This window comes from Crocuta crocuta, unplaced genomic scaffold, assembly GCF_008692635.1.
Source record: "Crocuta crocuta isolate KB4526 unplaced genomic scaffold, BGI_CrCroc_1.0 scaffold41, whole genome shotgun sequence".
In the NCBI taxonomy this organism is placed as follows: domain Eukaryota; kingdom Metazoa; phylum Chordata; class Mammalia; order Carnivora; family Hyaenidae; genus Crocuta; species Crocuta crocuta.
This window is the reverse complement of record NW_027529428.1, coordinates 13,827,607-13,852,383: the sequence shown is the minus strand read 5'-3', so window position 1 is coordinate 13,852,383 and position 24,777 is coordinate 13,827,607. Positions and strand designations below refer to the sequence as shown.

General features: G+C 48.0%; 1 protein-coding gene across 1 annotated transcript in view; it reads right to left on the bottom strand.

The window, feature by feature from the left end:
• SMARCA2 (SWI/SNF related BAF chromatin remodeling complex subunit ATPase 2) overlaps window positions 1-24,777 on the bottom strand; it is a 176,602-nt gene that overhangs the window by 44,199 nt on the left and 107,626 nt on the right. The window contains exon 29 of the mRNA XM_077759300.1: window positions 21,517-21,735. Coding sequence (XP_077615426.1) covers window positions 21,517-21,735 — 219 coding nt within the window. The remainder of the gene's footprint in view (window positions 1-21,516; window positions 21,736-24,777) is intronic.

The window sequence follows — 24,777 nt, the reverse complement described above, 5'->3', positions numbered from 1 at the left end:
CCCCCTCACACTCCTAAGTGTGGTCCTAAGCCCGGGTGTTCCTTAGAATGCATATATATTTGGAGACAGGCCCCTTAAAGAGAGAACTGAGGTACAAAGAGGTCATTAGGGTGAGGCTGAATTCAGTACAACTGGTGTCTTGGTGAGAGGAGGTGGTGGCACACAGACCTCGGACCATGTGAGGTCACGGGAACAAGTGGTATCTACAAGCCACGGAGGGAGCTACAAAAGAAATCAACCCTGGGGTACATGGGTGGCTCAGTCGGTTAAGCATCCGACTTCGGCTCAGATCATGATCACACGTGGGTGTGAGCCCCGTGTCAGGCTCTGTGCTGACAGCTCAGAGTCTGGAGCCTGCTTCGGATTCTGTGTCTCCCTCTCTCTCTCTGACCGTCCCCTGCTCACGCTGTCTCTCTCCCTCTCTCAGAAATAAATAAAACATTAAAAAAAAAGTTAAAAAGCAATCAACCCTGTCAACACCTTGATCTTGGGCTGCTAACCTCCTGCTCGGTGAGAAAGTCAGTTTCTGTCCTTTAAGTCACATGGTCTGTGGTGTTTTGTTACTGCAGCCAGAGCAGACTGATTCGCCTGATAACTGAAATTTGTTGGGGGGGGAGGGGGGCCNCGGGCGGATGTCTCCTGAAGGAGCATAAACACACCACTGAGTAAGTGACAGCAGCCTTGGCCTTTCATGCCTGCCCTAGAATCGAAGAGAAAGTGCTGGGTCTGTAGTGCTGGCGGCCCGGCTGCCACGCTCTGTGCCTGGCAACTTGGCCCTGGCCTGGTCTCATCTGGTGGGACTTGGAAGGTGCCGTGTTCTCAGAAAGGACGGTCTCTAGGCTTGGGCAGGGCCTGGGAAGAGGGTCTCTGCATCAACAGGAAAGCGACCGCAGTAGTTCACTTCTCTTAGGACTCTGGACTGCCAGCCAGCACATAAGAGTGTGTCAAGCTGGTGTGGGAGCTGAAGCTGAATGGAAGGAGCAGGAGGGTCGCTGGCCCCAGGGGGAGGCCCTAACTCCATACGCACAGACACGGAGCCGTGACTCGTTAGACTTACCCAGGGACAGCAATACATGCGTGCACGGGTGCACATATACATATATGCACAGATGCACATATACATACTTGCACAGATGCTACTAGGGTGTCTGTCACAGCCTGGCCCCAGTTAAACTCGAGAAGCCAACTTGGACACGTACAACAGTTACAGATTTAGATTTGCTCAACTTAGGTCTGCACGGCGCTTCTAAATATACGTGAAGTTATTTGTCAAGCAGGACTATCTGACTTTATTTAATTCCAGGTCAGTAATGCTCAAAACTCAAAAGAGAATTCTGAGCCCTCGGTGAGCTATCCCTGTTCTAATACTGTTTGTCATGCGATAAACCTTCAAACGAGTCTAATTTTAAGGCACAAACGAACAAGAAGAGAGGTAAATATGACCAGGTTTTACTAACGCGCATGCTAAGCACTACTCGGGCCTTCAAGGCCCCCAGGGCCTCTTGGTAGGCTAAGCCAGGACTAGAAAAGTTTTGCTGGCAATCGATAGCTGAAATTAGCATGGGGGGCAGAGGAGGCAGCACAGGAGACAGGGTCACCTGAAACATGGTCGGCCATCTGCACAGTGCAGACACACACAGTGACTGGCTCTACCTAGCGGTCACAGTCATGTGCAGAAAATCTCCCCTAAGTGCTATTCCAGGAACAGAGCCCCTGGAAGAAAGTTTAGAGGAGGCACACCTGTCAGTCACTCAATCTGAAGGCAGTGAAAAGGTTCCTTCAATCCCCCTCCACTTCAGGCCCGCCCACAGCGAGGGCCCTGGGCTCTTTCCACCTGGCTCCTATACCAGCACTCAGTGGTATTCCCAAAGATCTTGATGCCAGTTACACTTGTTACTGGAACCACATAATTCCAGTGGAGACTGTATAAAATGAAACACAGTCCGGAAAAGAAACAGGGCTCTAACGGCTACTGACCACAAGTATAAGGAGAGACTCCACAAAAGGGGTGTGACCTAAAACACAAAACAGTGTTGCTGAACTTGGCACGGGCTAGACTCATCATGTGGGCGGGAGTATGCACTTGCGTGCTTTCTGAGTATCGGGATTTGCCTTCCGGTGATGGATGTGTTCACGAACTACATGGGGCAGTCCTTTCAAAATGCATTTTTTTAAAATGTTTTATTTATTTCTAGGAGACAGAGAGAGAGACAGCGTGAGCAGGGGAGGGTCAGAGAGAGAGGGAGTCACAGACTGAAACAGGCTCCAGGCTCTGAGCTGGCTGTCAGCACAGAGCCCGACGCGGGGCTCGAACCCACGAACCGCGAGATCATGACCTAAGCGAAAGTCGGATGCTTAACTGACTAAGCCACCCAGGCGCCCCTCAAAATATATTTTTGACAGGTCTTATGACTTTGTTCCTCATCCCTCAATATAGCTGAACTTACAAAAAAAAAAAAGAAAAAAGATTCTAACACCCAAACTGGAGGCCCTAACTGAAACATAATAGGGTTACTCAGGCGAGAAAGACTAGTCAGCAGTCTCAAAGAGGCAACTTCAAAAATAAGTTAAAAAGTGAGAAGTACTCATTATGCTTCCCATTAAAGGTTTCATCTACCTATAAACGACATTTTCCCAGTTTAATGTTTTCACTGACTGACCCGCTACTGATGACGATGATTAAGAAGTTAAGGAGTTCTCTGTTCTTTCTTTTCAGAATGGGAGTCAAAAGAAAAGTCATACTACCTTGCTTTTTGTCATCCAGCTTTTTCCTCCCCTGCAAGAAGATCTAAATAGCTCAACTAGGGTTTTTTTTTTCTAAGCAGTTATGGGCTACATCCCATTGGCCAGATCTGAAATGCTTCTTTCATTCGGTTACTGCCCTACTCAAGTTGCAAAGTTATCCTTAGGACTCTGCCTCTGAGCCTCCCCGCCAGACTCCAGAGGGCTCCATAATCGGATTTTACCCAATCTGACTTGCATTGCTTCCCGGGCCCGGAGCAGAAAGCCAGCACCTGGCCCAGGCGCGCCGTATTTATCTCCACCTTTGTGATGCCTCTCACAGTGCTCACCTGGAGCGGCCTCCTCCTCCCTTGGGCCACACCTCCACCCTCGACCCAACCCCTGCTCAGGACCTTCCCAGCTGTAACAGATCACGCTGACCTTTTCTTATTGAGATCATGCCTTATACTTTTCTCCACTTCCTCCACAGCACTTGGGGAAGCAAAGTCAGCGAGTATAGAGTTGGAATACAAAAGGAACTTTCAGACAGGATCCCCTGGGAAAACTGACCTTGGGAATACCCCTGTTTATTGAACACGGGTCATGAATGCCAAGTGTATCTGTTGTAGGTACTTCTACGTGAATCTTCAAGGACGAAATCACAAACTCTAGCATCAAACTTTCTGCGTCTCCCCAGGCTTCCCATTTCTCACTCCCCTGTACTACCGAGCTGTGGAGTCACCTGCACTGCTGAAGTTACTTCCCCGACCACGGAGTTAAACTCCTTACCACCTAGGACAGGACGTTGCTATTTTTCAAAAGTTGCTCAAAGCTTCCAAATTCCCCTGTTAGTCTGGCCTAAGGCCTTATTTATGTTCTCATCCACTGCTCCTTATTTAAAATCTCTCCTTCCTATAACGTTGCAGTCTTGAGTCTCCCTATCTTCTCTTGCCTCTTTTTTCTCCCCTTGAATGCTGATTCCCCAAGTTTTCCTTTGGCCCCCATCTCTCTTATCATGCTCCCAACAGTAAACCTGCAGTGAAATGTGACTGCCCTGAGCCCACAGCAGACATCACACCTGTGTGTGATGCCCTCACCAGCTGCAGGTGAGAGGTCTCTTTTTGTTGTTGTTGATTTTTTTAATGTTTGTTTTTCACAGGGACAGAGACAGAGCTTGAGCAGGGGAGGGGCAGAGAGGGAGGAAGACACAGAATCCGAAGGAGGCTGCAGGCTCTGAACTTGTCAGCACGGAGCCTGATGTGGGGTTTGAACTCAAGAAGCAACAGATTGGGACCTGAGCTGAAGTTGGACACTTAATCAACTGAGCCACCCAGGCACCCCGAGAGGTCTCTTAATGACCCGCAGAGGCATGGGCGCTGGAGAACTTCAAAACCCCTCCCCTGGAGGTGGGGGTGGGGGGGAGAGGAAGAAACCGTCACCTTGTGAAGGCTTTGGCCTCTCTGCTTCCAAAGTGGGGCCCTTGGTGAACGTCCCTCTGCTGAGTAGCCCTCGGGGTGGTGGGTGCATTGTGAGCAGCCCTTTGCCACTCAAGAAGTCCAGTCCCCTGTTCTGGATGTGACACCTTCTGTGGAGATCCAGGTTGGCCCTGGCTTCACTGTGCTTTTGATGCACACGGCTTCAAACATTATCGCTCCGGCCTGGACTCGCTTTGGAGTTACCCGTTGTGACTTCCAGTATCTTGGTCAAATGTCTCTGCTCAAATTCACCGCTCTTCTCCCAACAGAACACGTTATTTCTCTCTGGCTCTCTGTGTCTCATCAAAGGGCAGCATCATTCCCCCTCCCCCGCCAGGTATCCAACCTAAAAACCTTTAAAATCACGCCTGTCCCTCCTTACAGCCTGGCAGGCCTGCCCATCGCTGTGTGGTCTGCCCCTGAAAGAGCTCATTTCCTTCTGTTCATTCTCCTCTGGCACAGAGAGGGTCAGAGATAATGGCCTCCCTGTGGGTTGGTTTCCTTTGCCCTCCCCTCTGGGCCCGGATCCATCCTTCACAAAGCAAACGGTTATCTTCTGCTTAAAAGGAGGAACACACATGGGTTCTCCCATTTCAGACCCTACGTGTCTTTCTATGGAATTGAGTAAAAGCCCAGCTTCCTGGGTCACGCATCACCCCCAGGAGCACCCCCCCCCAACCTTAGCTTTTCTCATCCATTTCTATCTCTATAAAAATACTGTGCTCCTAACACACAAGGTCACGGTGGAAGGAGCCACACAGTTCCAAGCCTCAGTGTGGGTCAGAGCCCGGAACTCTCTCTTCCTGACCCCCTTGTCCTATGCAAATCATACTTTTTGCAGGAATGGTTAAAACATCACTTCCTCCATAAAATCCTACATGAGCTCCTCCTTCCCTTGTACTTTGTACAGTATGTTACATGTACTTTTGTGCACAGTTTATTTAGCTCTGCTTTGTAGGAGCGTTGTTATCCAAACAGGTCTGAATCGCAGATCAGCCTGAAATCTCTTTGGGAGTTTCAAAAAAGTCACCTTAGTCAAAATGTAAAGGCATTTAGATTGATGCCTTACCCAAAAATGGGACCCAAAAATCTTGGTGAAATAAAATTATATCTTCATTCTTTATTCTTCTGCTTTCTCAAAACAGCAGGGCTTACCGAGTACGGTCAAGACCTGGCTTATATGACTTCTGTCCAAGGGCTGCTACATAATCAGACAGTGAATTAAAAATAAGCCAGACAGATGGGGCAAAATAGATTTTGGGGGCTTTGTTGGCCCTGTGCCAACCCACTTCTTTAAACTGCCTTTATTTTACTTTTATTTATTAAATTTTTTTTTAATATTTATTTTTGAGAGAGAGAGAAGGAGAGACAGCGTGGCAGTTAGAGAGGGACAGAGAGAGAGGGAGACACAGAATCGGAAGCAGGCTCCAGGCTCTGAGCCGTCAGCACGAGCCCGATGCCGGGCTCGAACTCATGAGCCGTGAGATCGTGACATGGGCCCAAGTCAGAGCCTTAACCGACTGAGCCACCTGTGTGCCCCAACCTTTATTTTACTCTTAAATTTTACTCATTTCTTCTCAGTCATCTCTACATCAAAGTGGGGCTCAGACTCACGACCCCAAGATCAAGAGTCTCATGCTCTTCTGGCTGAGCCAGCCAGGGACCCCGGAGCTGCCTTTATTTGAACTGCCTCTACTTCTCTTGCTCTATAGCTTTGAGAGTCAAGTGGCCTAAATACGACATCCAGCCTCACTGGCAAAGAGAACCGTGCGGCCAGGAGGAACGGCGAAGATCAGCCCTCACCTGGCGACAAGGCAGAACCGTGTATGCGGCCCAAGGAGGTGAGGAGGCCGGCGAAGGGGAAAAGACAGCAGGAAGACAAGCTGAGCCGAGCTCTTCAAAGCCCCGCAGTCCCAGTGCTCAGCAGAAGGAGGTGGACCAAGAAGCTCCTCCCCCCCCAGGAGCAGAGGGTCTAATCCCCTTCCGAGGTATGTCTTACATCCATTCCAGCTCCAGGAGGTCTTGAACATCCCCGGAGGCAAGTCCTCGAGACTCACCTATTGCTAATCTGACCGGGGCTCCCACACCTTTTCTGGGAGCAGCTGGAATTCACAAGCCAGGAGGAGGGTGGCTCAGTGGGCAAAGGGGCTGTAAAGTGGGATGGGATTTGTCTTTGGCCAAAACCCCACAGTCCTGCAGCCTTGCCCTGATGTGCATTTTTAAGATCTTTAAAAGGCAGTAAACTCAATGTCTAGCAATCATCAAAGGAATCCAGCTCCTGTATCCCAAACCCTCCACCTGAAAACTCTCCTCCGCACCTGCGAGCCTTAGTGCCTCATCTGTAAAATGGGAGAAGTAGTATCTACTCCAAGTCTATGAGGGGATGAACACGTGCTATGTATTTATAGCTCCCAGGCTAGCTAGCTCTGTCTGGAACAGAGAACTGGAAAGGGCAATGTCAGAAAGTCTGCGGGAAGGAATTTGGATTAAGAATTCAGACCTGGCAACTAAAAAGAATACAGTGTTTTTAATGTCAATTACATGTCAAAAACAAACAAACAAACCCTGCAACAAACTCACATCCATCTTGCGGAGGGGGATGGGATGACATGAGCCCACTTTGGGNCACAGAGGTGAAAGCAATTTTGAAAAGCGGGGGGTCACAGCCGGTGAAATCTCAAAAAGAGATAAAAGTGCCCAGTTTGTGGAGAAGCAAAAATCGCTCTTTCAGTGTGGAAGGCATGCCCCCACATATCCCTTAATGGCCTTAACAACAACAACAACAAAAGTCCCTCTGGCACAGGGAGCCCCGTAAAACGGGGTGTTCTTAAGACCGAACGGAAGGACATACAAATATTACTAAGGACAGGCTGGGGCTTGATGGGCCTCATGGGCTGGGATTTACTGAAACTGCTACAAAAGAGCCAAGGGGCAGCCTCATAACAGGTTAAAAATAATTCTGAATGTAATGGCACCGAATTAACCCCGTCCATGTTTTACTTGGCTCCATCTCCAACTTGGGAACGTGAAGGTCAGTGAGATTATAGGTGCTTCTATTTTCNGGCTCTGTGCTGACAGCTCAGAGCCTGGAGCCTGCTTCGGATTCTGTGTCTCCTTCCCTCTCTGACCCTCCCCTGCTCACGCTATCTCTCTCTCTTTCAGAAATAAATAAAAAAACATTTAAAAAATATATTTAAAAAATGCAGAAAGATACAACGAAGACAACAGTCCATCACCAGATTCGTGTAACAGGATAACATGGTGGCAAATAAAACCCCCTCAAGTGGGTTGGTAGCTTCTCTTGCAAAACATGTATTTACGTCAGGGATCCCCCTGCAAGGTCGACACTGTAGTCTGTCCGACTCGACGATATCCTGTGCCGTCCAGTAATGTGCCATGAAATTAGTGTACTGACTTTTTAAAGAAAGGTTTTATTTATTTCTGAGAGAGAATGGAAGCAGTGGAGGTGAAAAGAGAGCGGGGGACAGAGCATCCCAAGCAGGCTCTGCGCTGACAGCAGAGCCCAGTGTGGGGCTCAAACTCATGACCTGAGCCGAGGTCGGCCCCTCAACTGACTGAGCCACCCAGGCGCCCCAATTACTGATTTTTTTATTCAAATGAATGTAAATGATAATTTGGGGTGGGGGGGGTTGACATGTGTCAATGAAGAAAATAAACCCATGTGTCAGCTGTTCTACACTTGGTAGTGTGCAAGGGATTAAAAAAAGCCTCAAGGGGGTGGGTGGTTTCTTCTTGATGACAGAGCGCTAGAAGATGCTTGGTGTCGGTCTGTACAGATCAGAAGAAGCCCCCCACCAGCTGCGTGGAAAAGGGGGTCCCGCATGGCAGGTACGCTGCTCCCCTCGCATGCCCTGCTACGTTGGCGTCCCGTCCGGCGTGAACTATCAGCACACGGACACAGCTCATCTCCCTAAATGCTACAGACAAGCAGACGGTCCCAAACACTGGATCGTGTACTGATCCTCCAACGTGCGACAGGCCCTTGTGGCAAAGCTGCATTTTCAAGAGAAAGCCTTTGGGAGAACGGGCAGGAAAGCTGTCACCCGTGCCCCTCTGTTTTCTTCCTTGAGAGCTAGGTCTCAGAGCTGGAACGAGACCAGGCTAAATCCATGGAGTTCTCTCCAGGGTCCCCAAACACAGAGTCAAATAAGGACGGGGCAGCAAAGATGGGGCCACGGACTCTTCCTCAACCTCATCCCTCCTGGGACGTGAAATGACTCATCCAAGACGTCATACAGCTTAACAATGACAGACCCAGATCCCCTGTCCTTCCCACTAAGTTATCAGAGGCAACTTGGAAGACAGGAATAGACCCACTGGCAGCCTCGATCAAGTTTTGAGGCTGTCACTTTATTTAAAAAAATTTTTTAGTCTTTATTTTTGAGAGAGGGGTGTAGAGAGAGAGAGAGACAGAGACAGAGAGATAATGAAACGAGTGGGGTAGGGGTAGAGAGAGAGAGGGAGACACAGAATCTGAAGCAGGCTCCAGGCTCTGAGCTGTCAGCACAGAGCCCGACACAGGGCTTGAACTCACTAACTGAGAGCTCATGACCTGAGCCAGTCAGATGCTTACCAGACTGAGCTACCCAGGTGCCCCTTGAGGATATCATTTTAAATAATCTTTAGAAAATATTCTACCCAAAATCCTAGGGAGAGATATTTTATGAAACAATTTCCTGCATTAGGATTATGCTTTCTACAAAGGACTATGAACATAGTGACCTTAAATATTGTATTTCAGCAGGAGGGGCAGAGTAAGCTTTGCCTGGAGCAAAGTTTCATGGTCCCATCTACAATTTTTCATGATTCTGACAACCCACATTCTCTAATAGAAAATAAGAAAGGAAGCGGTGTTAAAGTCCAGGGCCTTATGCTTAAAATGCACATTCTCTTTTCGGGGCTTTCTTATACAAAAATAAAAATGAAAACCCAATTAATTTAATGCTTTTTAAAAAAACAGATTTTACGGGGCGCCTGGGTGGCTTAGTCGGTTAAGCGTCCGACTTTCGCTTGGGTCATGATCTCGCGGTTCGTGGGTTCGAGCCCCGCGTCGGGCTCTGTGCTGACTGCCGGCTCAGAGCCTGGAGCCTGTTTCAATCTGTGACTCCCTCTCTCTCTGACCCTCCCCTGCTCATGCTTTCTCTCTCTCTCCTAGAAATAAATAAAACATTAAAAAAATTTAAAAAAAATAAAATAAAAAAAATAAAAAAACAGATTTTAACACTTATTTATTTTTGAGAGACAGAGACAGCGTGTGAACAGGGGAGGAGTGGAGAGAGAGTGAGACACAGAATCCGAGGCAGGATCCAGGCTCTGAGCGGTCAGCACAGAGCCCGATGCGGGGCCTAATTCATGAACTGTCAGATCACGACCTGGGCTGAAGTTAGATGCTTAACCCACTGAGCTCCCCCTACCCCCAGGTGCCCCTAGTGTTTTCTTTTTGCCTTTTCATTTTGAGTTATATTAGATGTGCTACTCCTATATTTGCTGGAAAAGAAATAAAAGGGTTTGAGCTTGGAAAATGGCTGTTGCGAAATCTCTGGCAATTTCCAGGGAATAGCTGGGTTGAAGCACTGGTTGTACTTGCGTGTGCATAGTTAAGTGATCTTCATCAACGTGCTCTGAAATTAGAACAGAGCCTTCAAATTCTTGAGTAGCTCAGGAGCACTTAAGTCAAAACTGCATGCCTTTAGAATTCTTTTAAGGGAGAAATCTTTCCGAGGAGACACAGATCACTAGACCCTAATGGGAAAGAATGCCAGCAATGTCTACCTTGACCCACATCAGTCAAAAAAAGAAAAAAGGAGAAACGAAAAACAACGCAGGGTTCACAGGGTGTGCCAAAAGGACACAGACTGCAACCACCTCTCCCCCAAGCCCACATCTCTGGCTGGTCCGCTCTCGCAGTCACAAGTATTCGCCGAGCGCTAACTATGGGTGAGGTGCTCAGATGCGGGCTCAGGGCACTGGACCAGACAGGTGAGCGCACCGGCTTGCTCGGAGCTGAATGCCAGTGGAAGGAGAAGGTAGGATAACCTTGGCCATAAAGACAACTAGCCTGGGGCACTGATATCCTGGCAGGGTGGGGCTACTTCAGCGGGGGCGGTCAGGAGGGATGCTCTGGGAAGAGACCGTTAGGGCAAGGAGACAGGCATCTGGGAAGGGGCCTTCCTGGAAGGGCAGGGGGCCGGAAAGACAGCCTGGTGTGCAAGCCTTCCTGAGAGCTAGGGGAGAAGATGAGGTTCAAAAGCCTGGCAGAGGCCACATGGCCACGCCCCCCCAGGCCATGGATGGAGGGTTTTTTGCAGTGGGTGGGGGAGCTGGGATAGAGGTAGCAGGCAGGGGGTGATGGGCGTTGGTATTTGTTTTGGAAAGTACCCTCTGACCTCTCTGGGTAGCCCCCTGAACTGATGTGAACAAAGAGGAAAAGCCATCCTCCAAAATTCCAGGAATCCCCAAATATCACACGCGCCAGCACCTAACCCCCTACACCTCCTTTTCTTTGCTCAAAGGTGGAGGATGTGCTGTGTTTCTCCTCCAATGGGGGGCAAGCAGGGTCAGTAGAAACCCCAGGGCACGGGCATGGCTGTCAGAGAGGCTCCGGGTCTCGGGAGGTGAGGGGAGCAGCCAGGAGGTGACCTCTGTCTGAGAAGTAACTGCCCTCCCCTCCTGTGGAAGTCTTCTTAGGGCTGGGGGAGGGAGAATCAGAAATCACTTCTCCAAAGGCAGGACACTAAAACTCTAGCATAAAGTAGAATCCATGTTGCCTCGACTCTGCTCATTGCTGGAACAGTTAAAAGCCCCACAAGTTAGAGCATCTCACAATCTATTTTAATCTCTATTAATTCCCATCTGTGTACACTTGGAGACCTGCTCTTGACAAGCTCTTTAAGGTGGCTAAGTGTGCACTATTATCTCTAATAGCATCTCTCAAATCTGGCTCTTAATTGCACTAATAAGGCGGGCACTGCTCCGACAGTAAGGAACAGAAACTTGACGATTAACGCCACTTTCCCTGCTCCAGGCACATGCAGTTCAACCTACTCAGCGTTCAATAAATGGGCGTCAAAGTGAATTTGCTTTCAAACAGGCTCCACGCGCGGACCCACTAATAGGAAAAGCAGAGGATGATCGTTACCCAAACCAGAGAACAAAGTGAAAGGCAGAGCAGCTTCCTGGATTTGGGAGGTTGTGGAAGGGCCCCTGCAAATCACAGACAATGCAACTAACTCAACCCAGGAGGTCCGAGGCCACACGGCTGGCTGGCTGGCGGGGCGGGGACCCACAGGCCCAGTTCCTGACCCCTGGGCTCAGCGCTCTGCCCGCACGCACACAGGATTAGACAGTTAGAACAGACAGTTGATAGCCAAGTGTGTACAGTGTGGTGGGCTTGAGGTGAGTAAGTCTGTAGGCCTAGCACACAACATATTCAGCAAGCAAACATCCTGTCCTCCTTAATTCCACTGAGTGGGGAGAAGGACGTCTTTACTCGCCCCCTTTCCCTTTCTCCTGGACCCCAAGACATGTAGTCAGGATATGCAACAGAGGGATTTTTGTTTCCTCTTTTACTGTTACCTATCAGGTGTACTCAGAAATAGTGAGTACTTTTTTGTAATGCCTTGTTTTTGGAATCCTTCTTATATGAACCAGGTTCTATACTATGCACTGAAACCTCAGAAAACTCTGTGAAGAACGTGCAGTTATTTCCCTTATTTAACAGGTAAGGACACAAGTCTAAACATCTAAACCAAACTGACTCCATGACAGGCTTTAAGTTTCCCCTCTAAACTAGAAGGCCTGAGTTTCAGCTTCCCAGAAACTATCAGGCAGACACACACCGCCCAAGGCAGGAGAAACCACCCTTGCAACACCCAATCAGGAAAGGCCAGCGACCACCCTCCACATTACTGAGGGAGAGGCCTGGAGATAGAGACTATAGATAGGAGCCTGTTACCTAATATTAAAGTTAACCCCTTAGTCGCTGAATAAGACCCTAGGCTCGCTCTGTGATTGGTTAAATTTAAAGGTACTCTAAACGTTGTAACTGGATCCCGCCAAAAGTAACGAATACACTAGACAATGTGCATGGTCAAACCCGCTGTCAATGATGTTGTATAATTATGATTGGATCACTGTTCCCATGTCACAACTTCTGTAACTCCCCCGTCACAAACCCCATAAAAAACCCTACTCTGCCTTTGTTCGGGGCTCTCAGCACGGATCCACGGCGCTGGTGAAGTCTGTGAGCCCGAGCTCAAGCCCGTAATAAAGCCCTTTGCCTTTGCATGTGTGACTCGGTCTCCCCGGTGGTCTCTGGTCGGTGAGGATGCTGCGATCTGGGTATAACAATAGCAAAGCTACAGGAGGCTACACTAGGCACGTGGGGTCGCAGGCTGATTATCATAGATGGAGCTGGGATTTGAACCCTGGTTCAAGGGAAAGCAAGGCTTACTTTTTAATTTTTAATGTTTATTTATTTTCCAGAGGGAAAGAGAGACAGAGCGCTATCCAGGGGGAGGGGCAGAGAGAGAAGGAGACAAAGAAACTGAAGCAGGCTCCAGGCTCTGAGCTGTCAGCACAGAGCCCGACCCGGGGCTCGAACCCAAGATCCATGAGGTCATGACCTGAAGTCAGACACCGAACCGACTGAGCCCCCCAGGCATCCCTCCAAGGCTTACGTTTTTGGCCACTATCCTAAACTCCCCAGGTAGATGGCCACCAAAAGGACAGCTGTGACAGTCACCCAGGCAGAGAGGCACAGTGACCGTAAAGTCACCGGCCCGGTCTCGGTCTCTGACTTCCAAATACCCTCTCCCACCTCCACCCCACGAATGACTCATTTCAAAACCTATACCTGTATCAAAACATCGCATCTCACACCTGAGATTTATATACTTTTTACTTCTCAAAGACAAAAATTCTTTCAAAAAGATCCCCTTTGTGCAGTTTACTGACTGAAGAAAAAAGAAGTCGAAAAAGTGGAGGACAGAAACCAAATTTTGATTAAAAAAAAAAAAGCAGGCGTATTTCTAAAACCATCTACTTCCCTGCACGATTTGGCACCACGTAAAGATCTGGAGAACTTATTGGGGCTTGTTAATACCAGTGAACCCATTTCCCATGGTTACTTTCCATGCCTGAGCTGCACTTCGGGGCCAATCCCTGTTCCAGAGGATAAAATGTGAAACCAGAAATTCCACGCACCACAGTTTCAAAAATTGGGCAAAACAAGTCTCTCTTGCTTCTCCACCTTTAATATTTATTTTAGTTGGTCCTTTGAGGACTATTTCTTCTACTGAATTTTGACAAAAGGGAACAACATATCGAATAAGGTCCAGTTGCTGTGAAAACAATCTAGCCAGTGGATTTAAGAAAAAAATAAAAAGTGCAGAAAAGTGACTGAAATGCTTTTACTACTGTCAAGTATTTCCCCCAAACAATTCAAACTCCTGCCATTAATCAGTGCAGGACTTCCTTCCTAAAGTACTGCAGAGCGTGAAATTTGGCAAAACCCGGATCTATTTTCTAGGGCCTTAGCTCTCCCTTGTGTATAAAAAAGGAAATGCAGCTTGCTAGAAATTTTGCCCCAGTAGAACTGATGACCCGATTTTAAAAGCTAAAAATGCCATTTGATAAAAGAAAATCAATTTTTATATCTTATAGCAAAAAAACAAAGAAAAATTACTCGAAGGGACAAAAGAGAAGCATGAACAGATTAAAGGCATCAGGCACATTATACTTTCAATAAAGAATCCCAAAAATCAAAAACACACAGAGAAAACCTTGTCCGTATAAGATATTTTAAGAGAAAAGTACATCTCACAGAATCATAGATGCTCTCGGCTGTGATTAGAGCTTGGAGTTTACAGCCTGTCTCTGACTTCAGGCTGGATCGTACTTAATCCAGCCCAAACACAGGAGATATTATCCTGTTTCAAAGATTTCTAGAGAGAAAAATCCTCTTTGGATAGGGGAGAAGGTAATTCTGCTATGTTCCACTGTGTATTTCAACAGAGTTTCAAATATTTTGTTTGAAATGGCAATCTTTTAAAACTTTCTTGGTACTTTGTCCAGTCAATTGTGACTAGCTCTCTGCCTCCTTCCCAGGTAGGGTTTGACACAGGTTGCTGGTTATGGAAAGCCATTCAAGGAAGGGCTCTTAGCGTGTATTTGGAACCTGGTGTTACATAGCTTATTAAGGCACACAGGTAAATTCCCTCGAGAAGTATCTCATTTTACTTCCTGATTTCCCCCTACTACTTTATGTTTTGAGATTTTGTTACTGTTTTCTCCACTTTTGAGCTGTGGGAAGGACAGACCCCAACAATCTTCCCTTTAGTGGTCAAGAGATGGGACCATGAGGCATTGAAATCATGCGGAGGCTTGAGCTCTTAGTTGGTGACAGACCGGTTGAGGAAAAAGAGGCTAATCTCTGTGCTGCCCTTTCTGGGGGTCCCTCTCGAAACCCTAAAACTTCTAAAACAAGCTGCATCTATCCCTAGATTCAAAGATGTGAGGAAGTGGGTTTTCCTGCTATCATTCATGTAACATGGTTTGGAGTCCGACTAATAGGACATCGCAAAACCACAGAGCTACCTTCCTTCAAGGAGCTTATACAGTACACTCCCCCCCCACCAAAAAAAAGCGTCTTCACGCTCATACATGCGGACCACACAGAGAGCCACCAGAAATGAGGAAGGACCTTTCCAAATCAGTTTCATGACATCACATCCACTGTGAAACAAAAGCATCGTTTTCAAAGTTTGTTCGCTCTATGTGGCTGGCAATTAAATGTTATAGAGAGCATGTAATTTATTTTGCATTCCCATTATCCTCAAGTGCTGCAGGGGACAAATCACTCATTCGACAATTAAATAAATTCTGGGGTGTCACTAAATGTTTTCAGGAAAGGGAAGGGTTCTGAACTCGGTGGCGGGACCAAAGGAACAGGAAGAACAGAAAAAACCCAAGCGTTCCAGAACTCACCTTCAGCCCAGCTTTTAGCTTTGCAATCCGCCCCTCCCCCCCCAGTTTTATGGAGCTCCCGCCTCAAGAATGATTACAATACTAGAGAGGCTCCAGGCAGTGCACTCGTGGCAGGAGGTGAACCGAAAAACCTGTCCCCCTGGGCTCATCGGACAGCTGCCAATTCAGGCCGACGGAATGCCCGCCTGCACACAGAAACAAAGACATTTTCCCAAGAAATCATCAACACGAGCCAATTATCACGTATGGGCAAACACAAGGCGCGTATGTCCACGCTCAGTACACGGTGCAGCACGGTTGTTACCTGGGGTACACCACCGGAAAAGCTACGCTAATGGAGACAGCATTTTTAAAACCACATTCGTATTCTAAAGGCACCATTCCCCGTTTGGGGAGTCACCCACTGCTTTCAGAAGGATTGGCATAAAGTTGGTATGCAAAGAAAAAAACCCCAACGATACCAGTGACTTCCAAAAACGGATTTGTGAGCCCAGCCTTAGAACAGCAGACTGAATCAGGATTTGTTGCGGGCGGGGGGGGGGTCCCCTCAATTCCAAAAGCTCTTTGCAATCAAGCGCTACCCTCGTGGACAGGGGTCTGCAGAACCTCCCAGAGCCGCAGCGCTGAACCCCGTGGCTGGGCCACGTGTGGATGCGAAGTTGCGACATATAGGACACCAAGGCAGGGTACAGCGCCTTCTTTCTTGGCCAGAAAGGGAGGGAAGAGGAAGAGAGGAAAAGGTCAGGCCTGAGGATACTGCCACCTGTTGTATAAAATCTGCCTGGTCTTTGACCTCGGTTGCTGGCACAAGGCTTCTAAAGCCCCGGGAATTTCCTGAGTGGTAGCGGTGTCTTTGTTATGCTAACGAGGTGACCCAGGGAGGCCCCCAGAGGGCATCAGGATGGGGACTGTCCCCAGAAGGACAACCACTGGATTAGATGGTTGGGCTGCTGGGCCGGCCCAGCCGGGGAGGGTGGGGGACTGGAGAGGAGTCCAGCGGCCTGCTGATGGTTTTAATTATTTGAGCCCAGGTAGGAGTGAGCCCCTGGTAAGTGCACAGCTCAGGGGAGCGTCCTGCTTGGTGAACACACTGATGTGCCCGAAGGGTGCTGCGGCCTGACTCAACAAGGACAGGGCAGGGAAACTCCGTGTCCCCCTCTTAGACCTCACCCGCTGCGTCTCTTCATTTGCTGGCTTCGCTGGTCCCCCTGCCTTGTGGCTTCCATAATGTAACCGATCACAAAGTAGTGCCGTTCGGTTCGCCATTCCAGCCAAACACTGAACCAGTGGGGGTCACGAGAGCCCCTGAAGTTAGAGCCAGCCAGTGAGAAGGAAGTGCAGGTGGCCTGGGGGCCCCCGAAGTGTGGCTGGTGGGTGAAGGGGGCGGCATCCTTTAACCTGTGGGGTCTGCACCAGCTGGGGACCTGGTGCCAGACATGAACCTGGCTGGGGCCGAAATGGAACCCTCGCCCGCGAGGGTCCCAGTCTGGCGTGCGTGGGGGGCGGGGGCAAGGAGCAAGAGGAAGGAGGCCCTAGGCTAACAGAGCGCACACTTCAGGACACTCACCTCACGGGCTCCTTCCAAGGCTCTGGGAGGGTCCCTCACCAGGTGTTCAAAGGGTCAGTACAATGTGCACAAGTAAGACATTTTTGTCACACTTGTTTCATTTTTATTTATTATTATTATTTTTAAGCATTTCTTTATTTATTTTTGAGAGAGAGAAAGAGAGCACAAGCAGGGGAGGGTCAGAGAGAGAGGGAGACACAGAATCCGAAGCAGGCTCCAGGCTCTGAGCTGTCAGCACAGAGCGGGGCTCAAACCCACAAACTGCGAGATCATCCTGAGCCAAAGTCAGGTGCTTAACCGACTGAGCCACCCAGGCGCCTCTGTCTTGCTGGTTTTAAAAAAGCTCCCTCACCCATCCACCTACCCACCTATCGGATTCTAGAAGATTCAGTCCTTGACAGCCCCATGGAGGGGACTGTGCCATTGTCGAGAAACGGGGCCAGGCTGCCTCGCGTGCTCCAGCGCCGTGTGAAGAAAGCAGCCAAGACGTGGCAGATGCCCCAGCGGGCACGAGAGAGCTGAGGAGGGGCCCTGGGGCACACCAGCAGGGCTGGGGTCCTCACGAGCCTTCCTTCCGAGTGCAGGGAGCTGCCCCCTAGGGATGCAGTCGGCTCCCCAGACTTCAAGATGTCTCCCAGGGGATCCCCGAAGTCTCCCAGGGGATGAGATGGGAACCAAAGGCACATCAGGGCGTCGAGGGATGGGCCACACCGGTGGGCAGTCCTGCACTGAGCCCAGCACAGACCCACAGGACAGAACCGGGCCACCAGCCCCCAAGGCCATGAAGAAACCCCGGCTTCTGCCTTTTTCCAGATGCCATTTGAGAAGGAAGATGGGACGTCAGGCCCCCAGAAAGGGGAGGCCAGCCCATGCGGTGCAGGCATGTTGGCCCGACTACCCTAAAGAGATGAGTTAGCTCAAGACCGACTAACACCAAAGAAATCTCAGTTTCCCTCCATGGAAACAGGGATTTCAGAACAACTTGAAAAAAAACCACGTTTGTTTCTTTTTTTAATGGAGCTGTGTTTGAAATTGCGATCCTTCTCATTTAAAACATTATGAATACAGAAAAATTTAACAACCTTCCAACTAAACAGATTTTCTAAAGGTCACTGTGGGAATTTTTAGCATAATATGATTATAAAATAAAACCTGTTTGTGATAAAACCGTAATACAATTTTCAAAGAAAGTGGCCATATCACTTAAATGTAACCTAAGTGTTCTGAGGCAGAGACTGCTAGCTAGTCACCAAAATCTTATTTTCCTGGGCTGGCAGCCAGGCCACATTTCCCAGTCTCCCTTACAGCGAGTGCGGCCACACGACCGACTTCCCGCCGATAAGAGTCTGAGCGGAAATGATAGAGAACCATGCAGGCCTGGCCTGATCGGCCTGAACCCAACACCCACCACTGGGTGCTGTCTCCCCCACTCCCAGCTCATGGAGATGCGGGTGAACAAGCCGGCCGAGGCTCGGTGGGCCTGGATCCCTGAAAAGCCTGAGCCACCTCGGGCTTTTCCGTGAGAGGTAAAATTCTACTTAGGTTTTTGGACAGGCCCACGAAAGGGGCATGGTTAGGCCCAGCTGTTGCAGCCGTGAGCATGCGCCTAGGCTCTGCTCTTGCACATCAACCTGGGGCTGAATCAAGGTGGCATTCCCTGGGCGCTTACTATTTGCGCGTGGAATTCCTAAGCTGTAGCAAGATCCACCTTACCCACTATGAGGAGAGCAGGCATGTCGGCAGCCAGCAAGAACGCGAGGAAAGTGGACTGGAGCTGTGACAAAGGCATGTGAGAGCACAAGGGGAAGTTCAAGGACCGTGTATTTGGAAGAAGGCACCACAGATATGGCGGCCAGGGGAGCTGGGCCTTGAAGGATGAGAAAGCTTCCAAAGATAGAGAAGGGGTGGGGGGCGGGAGGGAGTTCATTCCAGGCTGAGGAGATAGAATCAACGCCAGTGGGGAGCAGCTACAAGGGAAGAGGATTCGGTCAAAGAGAGGGGGGGAAGAGCTAACAATCGGGGCTGGCCACGACCTGGAGGCGCTACGCAGACAAAAGGGCAGATCAATTCCTCGAGGGGTGGCCGGCCTCCCAGCACGGGGACTACCAAGAATGCAGTTCCAGCAGGGGACGGAGAGCTGCGCCGGGGGTTCTACGCATCCCCGGTGCCTCTGCCAAGCAGGCTTCTCACAACGTCGCCAGGAGGAAGAATTATTCTAGCCCGGTGTCAGCATTGCTTACACGACGACGACGAGGGTCCCTGCCACATTCCCTTTCAAGGCCGCGTGGGCCGGGCCCATTCGCTGCCTTCTACTCTAAGCCAGTAGAGAATATTCCTTCAGGACCCAGGCCCTTGAAAACCCCTTGAATAGAATGTTCATTACGGAAAAGCTTAGGAGGCTGAAATTAACCAGGATTGCTGCTGGTGACCAAGAAAACAAAGGACAGGAAGTATCTGTTTTGAATGCGGAGGCCCCGGGCTGTGCTGTGTTAAGTGCTTGTCTTGGGCAAAAGCAAGTTACTATCTCCTACCAAGTATGAACTTACAGCTTTCAAAAGAATAGTTCACAAGAAGGCATGTTACAGCACAGCTGTGCCGAGAACACTTCGGTCTTTTCCTGGGTGATTTCGTATCTGGCAAAGACCCCTCCCGCGTGAGCATCATAAACATGAATTACACGGTGTAGTTTTGAACAGCAAACTAATTTTCCACTTTTAGACGTGTACGTTATAGGCCAAAGAAAGTCTACTGGAGTACCAGAAAGAGAAAGGCTCTTCTAACACTACGGTAAGTGACTCAATTTCCACTGTCCTCGTACAAGGTTACAATTTCATGGCACAAACCTTCTGGAGTTCCTATTGTGTGCTAGGCACGGTGTTATTCATTGGTGATATAAATGGAATGAAAAAGAAAAAAGGAGGCATTCTGAACTGGAAAACGTCCTAAGGTCCATAATGTTATTTTTTGAAAGAGCATTTCCCAATGATTATTTATTTATTTGAGAGACAGAGTGAGAGCGCGAGCGAGCAAGCGAGAATCTTAAGCAGGTTCCTCACTGAGCACACAGCCGGCAGTGGGGTTCATCTTCACGACACTGGGATCATGACCTGAGCCAAAATCAAGAGTGCGATGCTCAACAGACTGAACCACCCATGCGTTCCCCACCAATGATTATATTTTAAAAATGTTAAGTTCAGCCAGATTCTTGCCCCAATAAAATAGGTTATTTTTCACATCTCGAGATTCTGCATATAAAGACTGACTTCCAATGGTGGCCTGGGCTGTTATCTCATCTGTATAATAGGTCTCTCGATACTTAATTTATTGCCTAAATAAAAGAGAAAGGGAAGAGAATTTTCCTGAGCTCAGAAATGATTATGAAACAAACACAGAACTCTTCACGTTATAGAAGGGATCTTAATTAAACAGCTCCCGCCTCACAAGAGTGAAACAAAGAAACCAGTAAAGCCATGTTCCGGGGGCCACTGGAACGTTCGGATTGGACAGCAGAACAGCCACACAGGAAGTTACATTTCACATGCCATAGTTCAACCAAAAATATGAGTCATGCCTTCTTAGTCTCTTTCTCTTTCAGCCTTTTCAAATTTCAGGTCACACGTCCCTCATCATACACGATCCTGAGTAAATCACATCCCAGGTGAGGCCACACCTGTCTGCCTCTGAAACCCACTCTCACAATACTTCCCGATCACCTTTCCACCTACCTACCTTACTTATGTCCCGGGTCCTAAAAGCCACGTTTTACCAAGCTTGGGAACTGCATTCCCTTTTGATGAAATGAACAACTCACAACAACAGCTTCTATTTTGTTTGGTTTTCGCCCAATGGTGCGGACTCTTTCCAGCCCCCATGTACTGGCCCTGCCTGGAACGTGGGTCCCAGTTTGTCATCAAGGCAGGTACTGAGGCTGTTCCCTGTGACGGAAAACAGGGCCAAACCGTCAAACGGAAGATCCCCACGGGCCTTGGCATTCGCAAAACGTCACTCGCAGATGCACTGCGGGATTCCTCTGCTCCCTAGGCAACATCCTGAGATTTCCTTCCCCAAAATGAGAAATCAACACTCTCTGAAGTGGGGCGGGGAGAGCCCCAAACTACAGAATAACAGTTCCAAGCATCAGAGACCTCTAGTCTGTGTCTGCGATGGGACAGATCAGATTAGCCACAACTGAGCACGCAAATGCTTTACCACTCACAGATTCTTATTTCTAGCCAGCTGTGTGATCCTGTATAGTCACTGAGCCTCTCTGGGCCACAACCGCTTTGTCTATAAAACCAAGAGAACGCCGAGAGACCTTCCAGCTCCAGTTTCTTTAGGCGGAGGAAATTAACAATGCGGTTAGAAAACGCCACGGTCTCTGAACTCTCTCTGCAGAACTTGGGAGAGTAAAACTCCCGACTCAAGACCATGAAATTGAGGGGGAACAATGAAAAGATCTTGAAAGCCCCTTTCCACATTTTCGTTCTAACTCCGAGGGTGAGGCTTGACCGGGCAATGGGCCGTAAACATTAGCGGATCTCATCGCTTCCAACGGCCAACTCAGTTCTAGCGGAACATGCTTCATCCAATTTCCAGGCACTGCCTTGAAATGTAAAGCGTCCACACCAACAGCAGAATGACCTTCCCTGTGCTCTGCTGTCACTGGTAACTGGTCCCTGGGCCCCTGATTTCTCAAGCCAACGAGCGCAGCCACCTGGCGAGAAGAGGTACGAAAGCCACACCTACCCTCAGCCACTGCTTCTCCGTGAGAGCGTCGCTGTAATCCACGTCGCGGCGCTGGCGAGAACCCCGACCAAAGATCTTCTCCTCCTCTTCTTCGCACGTGAGCCGCTCAACTTCGGCGTCATCCTTAATAATCCAAGAGGGCAGCTCATCTTCCTCCATCAAGCGGGGCTTACGCTTTGGGTTCCTGGCATCTTCCCTCCGCCGGTCCATGTCCATGCGCTGCAGGGAGTAAACACAAGTTTCACCGATGGGAAGGCTCTGTCCGGTACCGACATCACGGCACACGAAACTTTCTTGAGGGGCACCTGGGTGGCTCCGTCGGTTGATCGTCTGACTTCGGCTCAGGTCATGATCTCACGGATCACAAGTTCGAGCCCTGCGTCGGGCTCTGTGCTGACAGCTCAGAGCCGGGAGCCTGCCTCGAATTTTGTGTCTCCCTCTCTCTCTGCCCCTTCCCCACTTATGCTGTGTGTCTCTCTCTCAAAATAAATTTAAAAAACATTAAAAAAAAAAAAAAACTTCGACACATCACCTCCTATTGGCTTCAGGGTCCCTTTCTGCTTTTCCTATAGAGTCTCTTATCCTGTCTGACTTGTTCTGGCTCCTTCCTCATGCACACGGTCCTGGCAGACACTCTGCAAGGTAAAATCTCTTCCCTCCCTCTGCACCCCGTCTTTGAAATTCATGCATCTAAAATACGCTCTTTACAAATTCCTTTACTTCATCTGGGTGTGTGCAAAAGCTACCTTTTAAGTAGTAGTGAGAAAATTCCAATTGGGGGTGTATTTAAAAGATATGACCCTTGGAGATTCAATTTGCTGCTGCCCTGGCATAAGAGTACTCTCTGAGTAAAGACAAGAGAAACTTCACTAAGGAAACCTCCTTTGACTCAGTAGGGCTCATGCTTTTAATTAAACAATCAGAGGGGGTAAAAAAGTCAGCGACCCAAGTATCACTGTAGAGTGGCCACCCTTGGACTTGGACATGTGGGCACATAAATGGCTTGATTAGTCACTCGGCCACGAATGTATTGGATTTTCGGCGCACCACAGGCTCTGTGAGATGAATGTCCTTCGACTCTTTAGCTTTTAAAAAGTTCAGCTCTTATGAAAATACTATAGTGCCAGAGAAAAACATCAGATGCAATATAACCTCAACTGATCAAAGTTTAAGTGAAATGTCTCCCTTTTATGTATTTTCAGAGCCACTGAATGCCTACTTCCACACTTCTTGCTTTCGTTTTTAAAAACCCAGTGCACCTGTAGGTAAATTAAGTGCTGCGCGCTTGGCTTGAACCTATAACTAAACAATCTGAGAGCTAAAAAAACAGAACAAAACAAAACAATTGAGACCTCCAATGAATTGCTGCCTATGTTTTATATACATATATATACGTATATATGTGTATACACACACACACACACGCACACACACAGCTAGCGAGATGCACTATTTCTACAGTCAAACAGACCATTAACCATTAAATCATTTACCTTTCCCCCTTCTTCCTTCGGTCCTACCACACTGAAACAGGGATTCAACATAACTTTTTCTTAAGAACTGAACCCGGTAACAAAACAGAAATGAAATTTCTGTTCAAATCCAAACTTGACCTCTAGAATCGACACAAAAATTAAAGTTCAAAATCCCTCAAACTACGCTTACACATTTTTGGAAATCATTATATTCCCAGGGTTGGCTCAGCCTTGCGGCATGGGGGGCCCCATTGGTAGATAAATGTGGTCGTCCCATTCCGTCATGTGCTATAGTTAGCTGGAGAGGCTGTCCTTAATCCTGACTCCTAATGCTCTGGTATCACAAACGGGATCCACCGAACTTGCCTCGTTAGAATGCAGAATGCCTTGCTAACAATAGTCTACAGAGGGGCTTCTCAAAGACCTCCTAATAATAGTACTTTAGCTTGCTAATGAAAAAAAATTTTTTTTGTGAATCGATTCCACGGAGATGACAAAATACCGCCATGTCAGCTTCTGATTATACCACCACCATTACCTATATACCAAGAACTGTTAAAATGACTTACATCATGCATTTTTCCACAAATGAAAAAAGAAATCTTCTCTGACATAAGATTTTTAAAAATCAACATAAAAAGGTAAACTGATAAAAAATTTGATGTAAAAAATAAGTTGCATTTGTTTTTCTTTCTTTTAGGAAGGGTTGATACACTTTAAAAAAGTTTGTTTATTTATTTTGAGAGAGAGAGAGAGATTGGGTGCATGAGCCAGGTAGGGGCAGAGAGAGACGAGAGAGAGAATCCTAAGGAAGCTCTGCCCCAATGTGGGGCCTGCACTCATGAACCATGAGGTTATGACTGGAGCTGAAACCAAGAGCCAGACGTCTAACTGATTGAGCCACCCAGGTGCCCAGGGTTGATGCACTTTTTAATAAACTAAAGTTCTGATGTTTCCCATCTCTTCCCAAAGACTTCTACTTGCAGAAGACCCGTACAAAGACGTGAAGTTGATTTTCAAGTAAGTCTCATGTACTATTCACGTACTATATGAAAATATTTGTTTTACGACCTGATGATAAAAGTTATGCTAACAAGTACAATTATTTTTGAAAAGTACTTCTTAAGGTTTTATGCTTGTATGTTATTAAAATATTTCCTATTTGTATCTGGAAGTGTCAAAGATCTTTATAGGTAAAATTCATAGTTAATCAGTGTGAAAGTTCACAGTTTCTAAAGTCCCCCTTTTAGGAGAAAACAAGAAAAACACTTAAAGGTTTCATTTTAAAGAGGCTAGCTTATCTGCTTGCTGTGTGTTATTTAACTACAGTGTCCATGATAAATCAAATGATAAGCTTATATTAATTTTTATGGAGAATGAGCTTTCCAAATAATAAGAGCTAAAAAGGCTAAATATTTGAAATCCACATCTAGCTCGCATTCCATTCTTGTGTCTCACTGAACTTTTTCATCAGGAGTAGCTGGCAGGGAATCAAATCTGATTTCCTGCCCCCTGGTGGAGGTGCTAATGCATAGAGAATGGGCCAAAGGCAGCCCGCTGCTTAGGTTTTTTAAAAAACCAAACCAAACCAAACCAAACCAAAAATTTGTATCATCTAAAAATGAGAAGGTAACCATTAACAAGCAGAACATTCCCCAAACCACAGTGCCTACAGAAAAGTGTTCCTTAGCCAGCCAGCTTCACTTGTTCGAAGCCTCTTCTTTGTATGATAAAATATTCCCAAATTAAATGAGAGCTGGGCCTTGGCCAGACATTCTTTTTTTTT